Raw genomic sequence first — 12260 nt, 5'->3', positions numbered from 1 at the left:
TGTTGTGTGGCTCCATCATCAGTAGACACCGTTGTCATATGACATTAGCTGTTGTGTGACCCCATCATCAGTAGACACCGTCGTCATATCAGTGTCATATGACATTAGCTGTTGAGTGACCCCATCATCATAGACACTGTCGTCATATGACGTTAGCTGTTGTGTGACCAAATAATCAGTACACACCGTCGTCATATGACCTCAGCTGTTGTGTGGCTCCATCATCAGAAGACACCGTTGTCATATGACATTAGCTGTTGAGTGACCCCATCATCATTAGACACCGTCGTCATATCAGTGTCATATGACATTAGCTGTTGTGTGACTCAATCATCAGTACACACTATCGTCATATGACCTTTCCGGATTGTGTGCCCAATCGTCAGTACACACTGTCGTCATATGACCTTAGCTGTTGTGTGACTCAATCATCAGTACACACTATCGTCATATGACCTTACCGGATGTGTGACCCAATCGTCAGTACACACTGTCGACATATGACCTTAGCTGTTGTGTGACCAAATAATCAGTACACACCGTCGTCATATGACCTTAGCTGGTGTGTGACCCCTTCATCAGTAGACACCGTCGTCATATGACCTTAGCTGGTGTGTGACCCAATCGTCATTACACAATGTCGTCATATGACCTTACCTGTTGTTAGACCCCATCATCAGTACACACTGTCGTCATATGACCTTACCTGTTGTTAGACCCCATCATCAGTACACACCGTCGTCATATGACCTTAGCTGTTGTATGACTCAATCATGAGTACACACTGTCGTCATCTGACCTTACCGGGTGTGTGACCCAATCTTCAGTACACACCGTCGTCATATGACCTTAGCTGGTGTGTGACCCAATCGTCAGTACGCACTGTCGTCATATGACCTTAGCTGTTGTGTGACCCCATCATCAGTACACACCGTCGTCATATGACCTTACCTGTTGTTAGACCCCATCATCAGTACACACCGTCGTCATATGACCTTATCTGTTGTTAGACCCCATCATCAGTACACACTGTCGTCATATGACCTTACCTGTTGTTAGACCCATCATCAGTACACACGGTCGTCATATGACCTTAGCTGTCGTGTGACCCACTCATCAGTACACACAGTCGTCATATGACCTTAGCTGGTGTGTGACCCATTCATCAGTTAACACCGTCGTCATATGACCTTAGCTGATGTGTGACCCCTTCATCAGTAGATACCGTCGTCATATGACCTTAGCTGGTGTGTGACCCCTTCATCAGTGGACACCGTCGTCATTTGACCTTAGCTGGTGTGTGACCATTCATCAGTTAACACCGTCGTCATATGACCTTAGTAGACACCGTCGTCATATGACCTTAGCTGGTGTGTGACCCCTTAATCAGTAGACACCGTCGTCATATGACCTTAGCTGTTGTGTGACCCCTTCATCAGTAGACACCGTCGTCATTTGACCTTAGCTGGTGTGTGACCAAATCATCAGTAGATACCGTCGTCATATGACCTTAGCTGGTGTTGACACAATCATCAGTACACACTGTCGTCATATGACCTTAAATGTTGTGTGGCCCCATCATCAGTAGACACCGTCGTCATATGACCTTAGCTGGTGTGTTACCCCAACATCAGACACACCGTCGTCATATCAGCTTAGCTGTAGTGTGACCCAATCTTCAGTAGACACCGTCGTCATATGACTTAGCTGGTGTGTGACCCCATCATTAGTGGACACCATCGTCATATGACTTAAGTTTTTGTGTGGGCCCATCATTATTGGAAATAGCCGTTATATGGCCTGAGCTGAAGTCATTAGACCTGATCTGTTGACGAGACGAAAAACACATATCAAACAAGGACATATTCGCGTTGTCCCCCAGGCTCGTGCATCAGCCTGCATAATAGATCAGGGTGCCACACACAATTTACACCTGATTTACGTTTGTTTTGAGTGAGTGGCAGTAATCTTGGGCATGTCACGATTAGATGGTTCTTACCAGAGGGTTACCTAGAGGCCATACCTTTAAAGTATTGTTAAACATCTATCTAATCCTTTCTGCCATCAGAACCATCAATGCGCGATCTGCACGTAAATGATACGTAGCAAAAGGATTAACTAAGGAGGCAGGCGACAATATAAGCTATAGATAACCAATGGAAGCCGGTGGAATTTATTGCTGGGATTATGTGCGCGAGGGACCGTATTAGCGACCTCTGGCGACAGTCAAACGCGATCGGAAGACCTAACGACAGCATAAATACGGCTTTAAATGCACGTGAATTATGAGTGGATAGCAGTAGTAATGGCCTTTCACTGGGCACCCACGTATAATGTTCTTTACTGCGGATTCTGGAAAAAACGACGAGTAAATCTGAAACACTTATTTCCCTGCAAAATGATCGACTGTGCGTGCAAATTTCCCAAGATATGCTATTTTATAAAATCCTTAAGCATGGCCATCAAGATTACTTTTAAGTGCACAAATGGAATTTCTTTCAATTTTCATGAGATTACTTTTCTAGATAAAGCCTTTCAAGTTCTTTACCATAATTAAAAAAAAAGAATCATTTCTTTATTTTAGATGATAGCTAAAAACATTATGTCTACTTTAAGGTATTGAAAGTTTAAACACTATTTTTATATTTATCTGTAAAAATAATAAAACGTTTGATTACCACATGCAAAGAAACTCTGTCACATGATGGAGGAATAAAGTAAAAGAAGAAATGTCTAATTGTCAAGTGTGTAAAGTTCGGGGATCTATGGTTTGTTTTAAGTTTATATTTATAGTATTTCGAAAGGTGTTTCCTACCCTGACTGAAACTAAGATGTCAGCCTATGCTAGCAATTCGATATTATGAAATACACAGAGTCCCTAAGCTCCTTGTTGTACATTCAACGAATATCAATTTGTTCGTTTTTTCTTGACTCGCAGCTGCTTGCCCCCCTTTTACAAAGCAAAAACCTTTTTACAGCATAATTCTTTTTCATTATGATATTTAGTTTCTAAAATAAACAGCTGCACGACAGGGTTATAATCTTTGTACCTCCTGATTATGAAAGTAGGAGCTTATCTTCCATGTTATCGGTCAAGGAAGTTGTTGAGTAAAAAGTTTTTCACAAACATTATCAGGGATCATTTGATCATATTTTTACTCATAAAAAGGGACATAACTTTTAAGTGTTTCTGCATTAATGTAGACAAAATGACAAAATAATTGTTCGAGACCAGTGTATACAATAGATCAAAGGTAAAGCTTAGTATCTTAACATTGCGGTGTCGTCTTCATCACCAACTTGTCCCTTTTATTACGTTTGATCGCTCTTTATATGGCTAGGAAGTTAGGCAATACTAATTATTTATAGATATGCTGAATACAGACATTGTTTACATACAGACTGTAACCTTCAAATACATATTCAATAAGTAGCCGTATTGTAAGTAATGTCTTGAAATTTAAATATATATGTCTGAAAATAAATAAATATAATTCTGTAAATATATTTAGCAATTTCTGTATCTATTTTTGGATAGTTATTTGTCAGTGGAAGGTTGCGCATGTGGTGACGTCACGCTTGTCAGTACGGTTATGGTGCCACACACAAATAGGACTAAAGTCTCGTTCAGAAATAATAGAAATAGACAAACTCGTTCTGAGAGACAGGATATTTGATTGTTTATTTTTAATTACATGATTTATTTCCTGAATGCAACCAATCAATTAACGATCTAAGGTCTATAAAACGGGTGCCGATTTTTTAAATTTAGAATATCGTGTATGTATCTATTTTTGATTGAAGATAAGATAAAAAAAAAAAGCATTTAAAGACATGAATTAATCTCCTCAATCCCTCCCTCCGACAGGTGTGTCAGGGGACAGACATCCGACAATGGCAGGCAATATTTACATCGACAGGGGACACATGTTTTGTTTTTAAAACCACGAAACAAACATTTTTAACCAAAAGATATCCAATTACACCGTCGATGTAATTAAGGACACCGGGTACATTAAAGTGACCTCATGTCAACTTAAATCTGTGTATTGTCTGAGCCGCCCTCATTTGTTCTAAGACCATTTAACGATTTTGAGGTATTGTGACGATTGTTTTGTCCGGTGACGGTTCATTAGTTTTGATGTGTACACGTAAAGGTTGTCTACCCAGGGTAGATATGAAACCTCTTCCCCTTTGATCAAATCCTCCCTGATATCTTACACTAACGACTCGAGTTATCTAGGCTCCCATATATGCAGGTCGAGTCCCGTCTTTACTTACCGCCGTTTAAACTACATGGGCATTTACATGTTCATATATCCATGATGTAAAAGATGTGATATGGATTTTAAATGATATCAAAATTATCGCGTTACCCCGAGTTGGCTCTTTCCAAAAGATAAAAGGCATTTCTTGAAAGAGTATTGTATCAGTAAAAGAAATGTGGTTTCTCTCATAAAAAAGGCGGAATAATAACTGGGCTACAATACATGCGGGAAAGCAGTTAAGCTCGTTTTGACTTCCATGCATCATTATTTTGATGAATGATTTGCCATTGCAATGGGATAAATCATGTTGGAAAGATTTGTCTTTTTCTCTCTAACAGTTGTCAGTAAACGGAAAATAAATGAAAATAAAGCAAATTCTTACGTTGACTACATTATATATATGAATGCTTTGTAGCTTTTTGTACTGCTAAACATTGTTATTTGACATATATGATATTTAATTGCTAATAGTGATTGGCTTTTTTTGCTACGGTACAGACTTAAATGGTATGAGTATGAATATAATATGTTTGTTAGGTTCGAAGTATCATTGACCATGGCCAGTCCGCTCTGACTAATCTAATGAATACCCAGCGGTAAAAATGTACAACAGTATGATAGGAAGTTGTTCAGCGAAAGACCGGCGTCTTTCCAGACTTAGCCATGTAACCTTAGTAACTTAACGGCTAAATTAAAAACAAATGTTCGTGATAAAATCAATCAATTTTATTTCAAATAAACAAGAAATCTGTAGCAAGTTAAGGATATGATCAAATGTATATCAACAATATTATTCTCCACTCTGATCCATCACGGATACGTAACACCAAATTCCAGATTAACGAATTGAAATTGACATTGTTTGACAAACAATGCTTCTCTTGCATGTTCTATAAATTCAGTTATATTCAATTATTTATAATCAAATGGAAAAACGATAGGCAAATTATGCAGCGGTACGAACCTCTGAGGAAATATTTGAGAATTTCATTAATTTTATAAACCCTCCGTTGTTGTTTGTTGTACACATTGTTTCAATACAATGTCTCGTCCCTGTTATAATGCAGTCTCTCGTGTTCAGGTGGTGCTGCTTGTCAACCTGAACTCAATTTCACATAATTGTCGACGGTAATGTATTTCTTCTCTATCGGAACAAAATTGCTCCCTAAAGGATCAAATAGATAAATGTTATGCAATACCAATTATGAAATTACATTGTTTACGATAAAATATCATTTAATTTGAGAGTTATACTAAAACTTAAAGCTCTATAGATTTTGTCAGAAGTAATGGATGATTAGTTACATTATGTAACATGCTAATTAATTGGATAAGAATCTGCCAAAGTATTTTGTACATGCCTCTGCACACTGCGACTAGTACGGGTGAAGAAACCAAGTTTACACAGCTTGATACGAAATCTTCCTTCACGAAAACCATACAAATGTCGATTTTAATTAGGAATATTTACAAACAATATATCATGGGCTAAAAAATCAACGCAACATTATTGATAGTATCATAAAAAAAATGCTTCTGTTTCAATCCACAGCTATATTTTATGATTAATGCGTAGGCAAAGTGGGGGCTTGTAGGTAACGCGAGAAACAAACATCGCGATCGTACGGGTTTGTGTCAGCTCCTGCCTACAGGGCGGGCTACTGGGGACGACAATTTTACGGTCTATAAATGGCACAACTCTAGCTATGACGGGCTAGGTGTAACTGTTGCCCAATCTGACATGAGTATCGAGGCCAATATTCGTGTCTACGTCATAAATTGTGCAGATTACCATTCGATACTGCGTGCTTTAATTCTACCCCCTTAATTGACAAGAGTTGACCCCAAAACAGAAATAGCATAAGTTCTAAGCTACAGGCCCGATCGTTGTGAATCGGAACAAAACAGATTACATTGTTTTTCGATAAAAACGGGAGACATTCCGAAACGCGAGACTAATGTGATAGCTTGCACAACGATCGTTGGGTCACACAGTGCGAGCGTAAATTCAACTCAGTACTTTCTGTTTACCATGAAATTAAAGCAATGTCTTCTATTAAGTTTCGTCCTTGGACAAGATAATCTTTGGTCTTAATAACAAAGCACCACTTGCCATTTCGAAATCGATACACATTTTTTACGCCGAGTTTGTAAATCTTGACACTTGTAAAAAATTGTTTTCTAAAGCTGAGATATGTACTTGTCGAGATAAAAGTAGTTTCCTCTAATGGTGAATCGTCAATTTGTAAACCTATCACATAGACTGTGTTTTTGTCACCTAATTAGAATGTGTGCATGTGACAGGTTGGTGCAGTTTGCTATATCGTCCATAGTATGGTACTTATTCTTGACGAGTTGAAAGCGTTCATTTAACCATCAGCTCGGGAGTAATGTTCTCTTCTTTGGCTTTGCATGTCATGCTCATGTTAAGAACATTGTTCAACTAGAAAGTATTCAACGATAGTTGTGGTGTTTCTTTTTAATTGAATGTAAAACACTTCCCCATCAATAAAGAGGTATGCGTTGATTACTACAAATCATTTTATGTACATGAAAGGGAACAAATCCGGTTATGTATTTCACAAAACGATTAAAATTCCCGGACAAAGAAAGTCATGTGGATATCTACTGTTTGGTAACTGATTGTAGGGCTGATTCCTGGAATCTTAGCCTATGTTCGTAAATTTATAATGATATAAGCGCCGAAGTCTTTACTAATAAGAGTTCTGTGTGGGTAGTCTTCGATATATGAATTCAAAAGAAATTTTGAGTAAGGTTTATCTGCAATTCCTCTACACTATCAATCAATATCAGTTGTACCTTATTATCTCGAACTCAGACCAAGACAATTCACGATACACTAGATGTCCGAGACTTCCGCATTCGTAACAACGAAGTTGGCTTTATACTGTATGTGACAGTAACAATATTTATATAATGCATACAGAGATAGGTTGCTACATTTTTTTTTACTATCGTTCAAACGTAATTAACTTTGATATTCGCTTAAATGAAACAATGTATCTGTTTCTTATTTTCGACCGAATGTAAATTCCCCTACGTGAGGTATGATGTTACATAGTAATTTGTTTTCAACGCTACTGATTATCAATACAAATCGTATAATACTTATTTATCAAAATAGATATTTGAAAAGTACATTTTAAAAGAAGGTCACACCAATAAAGACATGTATTGAAATGTTGAAATGAAATCTTATAATATTAGACAAAGTAAAATAAAACACATGGCCGCAGAGACGCTTGGTGTATTAGTTGTAAAACAAATAAACTTTTTAATAAAAGAAGTTCCATTGCTCTGTAACATCAAATTGTCCTCCCGTGAATGGTGAGTTTACCTATCACAGTTAATCAATTAGCGCAGAGCGTGCTAAGGTATCAACATGTCAATTTACGCTGAAAAAAGGGTCCGGTTATCATGGTCAGATTTACAGCTTTCAGCGTCTGTAATAGTTCAATACCGTGTCACTTTATCTATGTTTCTTATATTAGGTGACCAACCTATATATTTCTGAATTTATCCGAATACGTCATAATGGGTGCCACGCGTGGAGGAAGGAACCTCCCGAGGCACCTTGGTTTGCCATTAAATGTTTTGTTTTGGTTTTGCTGTTCCTCCATTCCTGTTGATGTTTTTTCGTATCATCTTTAAATTCTGATATTGACGCTGGGGTACAACGCTTTCTGTATTGTTGAGATTATCACTTCAAATTCACATATTTGGTATAGTTTTGTTATCTGCGCAAATATCCAAATTATAACAATTCTCTTAGTCAATAACTGATTCGTCAGGATTCGGGATAAAGAAACTGACTACTGCTGGCATAACTATTGAATAACTACGAATATCAATGTTCTGATTCTGCTTCAAGAAAGTATTCAAGTTTTAAGAAATTCTTTATCAAAGATTTTGGAAAATGAATTCAGATCTTTATCCTATTCAGTTATGTCCATAACTTGTTATCGAAAGACTCCACTAAACTCACCTGTAATATACATACAGACACTAATGGCGTTGCAATCTTCATTACGTTAACGATACACTGAGTTAACGGTAACTCGGTATATTTTATTCACTAATATTTTTAAGTTATTAATGGGGTCAAAATAATCATGTCCTTGGATTCAAAATAATTATGTTCAGATAACATACACAAATATGTTTATGCATCTCAATTTATTTTTTATAAAAATTAATTTGAAAAACCACCACAATAATTTGATTCAACGCATCCATAATGAAATAAAGATGTATACAACTAGATCATGTTATCTTTCTAGCAAAATTACATAGATTCTGTGATGAATTCCTCCTTTTCCATAGGCGGTTTTGTACACAATGTCGATTATGTTCTTAGGTACTGGAAGAACTAAGTGTATCAACCGACATAGAAAACAAGAAAACAGGTACTAGATAAATATTTCTTTATTATCGAAGTCTGTAGAAAAAGATGACATGACACAAATGCGAAGAACTTTCAACTTCCCTGAGAAAATTCAATCATAACTGCAGTAACACATGTGAAGGCAAGATAAGGATACACTCTACAATAAAACCTCTATATAATGCCATTCATTTCATTTGCCACTTGATTAACCGTCAATGTAATCAACCCCCTTCCCTTACATTTTTTTCTGAATGTTTCTTCTTCATATAGTCAAACCCCTTTATATCAAAACTTTGCTGGGCAAACGGTGGCAGTATAACAAAGGTTTTATTATAGATTGATAACATCATGACAAAATGATCAATGGTTTATGTAACATTTCTACTCCAGTAGCGCGCTTACTACAGGGACATGGCAGTACGTACAGGTGTATTGACACCTGACACACATAAACACGTTCATAAACCTCTAAACAAGATCGGACCTGGAACAGCTAGACAAGATTTACAGCCAAATTTGAACACACTTATATCTTTGGGTTTCAGTTATAAAAAAACCCGTGTCATATATCACAAATCATGAACGAACATATACCAACATATCAACGTAAATTATTTAAATATCCTCATTCGAGCAATATACATCGTTTTAATTAAAAAGCCAGATACTTCAATTTCTTTCGAAAATATATAATTGAGAAAAGTTTTTTTTGATTATCGACGAATTTAAGCTATTAAAATGAAACCGTGCATGTTATTACAATCACAACAAGTTCTCTAAGCTGAGTAAGGATATTGGTATCGACTGTTTGATGCAGATCTAAAATAAAACGTTACGGGACAGTGAGACATGACAAATTCATCGATACCATTCTCGCGCTTACATTGCATGTTCAACCTTGCAAGGACGACAACGTGTTCTCAAAATGTAAACAACTAAACAGAGATATGTTTTAAAATGATTTCTCACCCGTTTTTGGGCTTCGCTCGGTAGTTTGATAAGGACTTGGAGAGAGGGCAGGAACAGGGACGCAGTGTGGACAATAGTCACCTGCCGCAGACAGCAATATGGCACTTTAATCTATTGGCAGCTAATTACATTGAACAATCATTAAATGTTATTCACGAAGCTAATCATGACACTGGAGTTTAATTTGGAATGGAACCAAAGCAGTTTCTTATTAACCTGTTATTGCGTAGGCCTTCTGTCATGACACCATTTCAATGCACACGTATGAAGTAGGCATTTCTGTATTCCTACAAACCGCAATGTAACAGTTGTATACAACAAAACCTGTCTAAATCTTAACAGCCTCTGATTAGCAAAGGTTATATCACAATATAGTACTGTAGCCTTTAAATCCGTTTTAGGTCTGGATTACACAATTGTTCGATTTTAACAGATTTTGTCCTTATAATGTTTAACGAAGTCAATGACATATGCTTTCGTCAGACCAGTTCATTTCATCTCGACTTCGGTGAGATTTAGTCTCTTCCCAGAATGGTTCTTGCATGTGCCTAGTTTTTTTTTATATCTCACACATACACATTCTCACGTGCATCTGTTTAAAGATATGTTCGTATACACAACATTCATGTCTTTTTGTCATGACTAAATGTTGGGTATGCTCCGGGCGCAAATAGAACTTGATATGAAATATATCAAATACTTGTCTCGTTTATTCAATGTCATGAATTTATATATTCCTTTGGCAGTACTTAAACTAAGTTTTTAGTGACCATCGAAACATCTAGAACACATTTTCACAAGTCGAGATACTCCACAGGCTCCTCATTTACAAAACTATCATCCGAACTATTCGGATATGGCGGAGTGAGAGATGGTGATGGGGCGGAAGGCCGTTCTGGAATATCCTCGCGCGGAATGGGAGGTAACTGTTTAGAAACTTTTTTCATGTTGGGCCTAATTCCGTTTAATGTCTTTGGTACTTTATTAGATTTGCTGCCGAAGTCTTTGGATTGCCTTGTTAAAGCATTATTTCTGTTGCTTTCAGAACCGAGATGGCCCCCATTGGGCATGTGACCGTTCCACGAACTGAGAATAATATGGTCCTTAGTTCTCTCCCTTGCTAAGGTAAGTACTTCCTGTAGCATCGGGTCCTGACGTGGGTCCGGCTTATTGTTAAGAAAAGCCACTTCATTGTCCACTACAGTATCGTCATACGGAGAATTGACATAAGCTCTGTCGAAGGTTGAGGACACACCTGTGCGCATACTTTCACCAATGCCCGGAAGGGGTGCCCTTTTCTGTAGACGAATGTTTGTTGGTTGTTTTTCGTACTGATATTCGCGTATGAATCTCATGAACTCCTCCGTGCCGGGGTCAGGGCGTTTCAGCGCCATTTTGCGGCTGTGACTCTGTGTCTGGTGGTCCAATCTCGGTGACAGGGACTGCTGTGGTGGTCTCATATTGTCACCATTCACACGTTCCATCAACTGATTGGCTCTTCGTCGTGGACTAAGGAGCTGGAGCTCTTCCACCCCACCGCAGTCCTCACCTGCGCTACTCAGCACCTAGAAATACACATACACATACATTACAACACTTTATGGGATAAAATGTCAGCCAAAATTCTAATATTTCACGATTGAAACAAGATATGAAAAAATCATCGAAAAGCGTCTTTTCATATAAAAGTTTTAAAAATACATAATACATAAAATTGTAGCGAATCATGACACTAAGTACCAGAAAAAACCCTTCGATGTCGTCCTTGGTAGATAACCTTTGAAATATTTCCATTTATAGAAATGTATCACAACTCACGGTCTCCCATAAAACATAAACAAACATATCTATCAAATCATCAAATTAATGACTTCTAATTATATTAAAAATTGCATCATTATGATTGTTTCAATCGAATCCATTATACCTAGACCTAGCTGGTATTACTCCGCCGGGTGATATTTGACACTTGGGCTTTATCACATCTACCTTATATTGACTTACTTTCGTCATTTAAATAATTAAAGTTAATCTGTATCAAGGATCGCGCGCATCTGGTGTCTGGCTTAAGCCTTTATAATGAATCTAATATACAAGTTAAGCTCATAAAAAATGTTTGTTTATTTGTTTGTTTGTTTGTAACCGAGAAACAAACAAGATATGTTTTCTCCTCGAATTGCCAAGTAAAGATATCACATAGGAATAATCTGTATTGATTTCTGGGCCAACTCATCTTCGCTCCGTCTTTATATGAATAAATAAAGTATTATTATTTTCTTTGGCATTAATGAGGCATTATTATTGAAACATGAATCATGATGACATGGGTTAACCATAATCTTAGTCACCGTGATTAGATATGAAATAGAAAATGAAGATCAGATATGAAGCACACTAGCATTATACATCACGATGTGAATTACAAAACTTAGGATTTTACATCGTCAATTACGCTGGTGTGCAGTTCCACATTTACGTAATAAGAATCGCTCAGAATGTCAGAAAACGAAATACCCAAGCAAAGTCACAAAGTACACATTTTATGTAGTTTTAGCAAAAATAAAAAAAATGTATCAAATTATTTTCGAATACAATACCTTACATAGCCTCCAGTA

The 12260-nt window shown here is 37.1% G+C and overlaps 1 protein-coding gene across 4 annotated transcripts in view; it reads right to left on the bottom strand.

Annotated features, from left to right (window-relative positions):
• Positions 1-8698: 8698 nt before the first annotated feature.
• LOC110447783 overlaps positions 8699-12260 on the bottom strand; it is a 39334-nt gene continuing 35772 nt past the window's right edge. For all 4 annotated transcript variants that reach the window (XM_021493701.1, XM_021493711.1, XM_021493720.1 and 1 more), the window contains one exon: positions 8699-11210. In XM_021493701.1, coding sequence (XP_021349376.1) covers positions 10440-11129 — 690 coding nt within the window. In that variant the 5' untranslated portion in view covers positions 11130-11210 and the 3' untranslated portion in view covers positions 8699-10439. The remainder of the gene's footprint in view (positions 11211-12260) is intronic.

This window comes from Mizuhopecten yessoensis, unplaced genomic scaffold (assembly GCF_002113885.1).
Source record: "Mizuhopecten yessoensis strain PY_sf001 unplaced genomic scaffold, ASM211388v2 scaffold401, whole genome shotgun sequence".
Lineage (NCBI taxonomy): Eukaryota > Metazoa > Mollusca > Bivalvia > Pectinida > Pectinidae > Mizuhopecten > Mizuhopecten yessoensis.
This window is presented reverse-complemented; position numbering and strand designations above follow the sequence as displayed.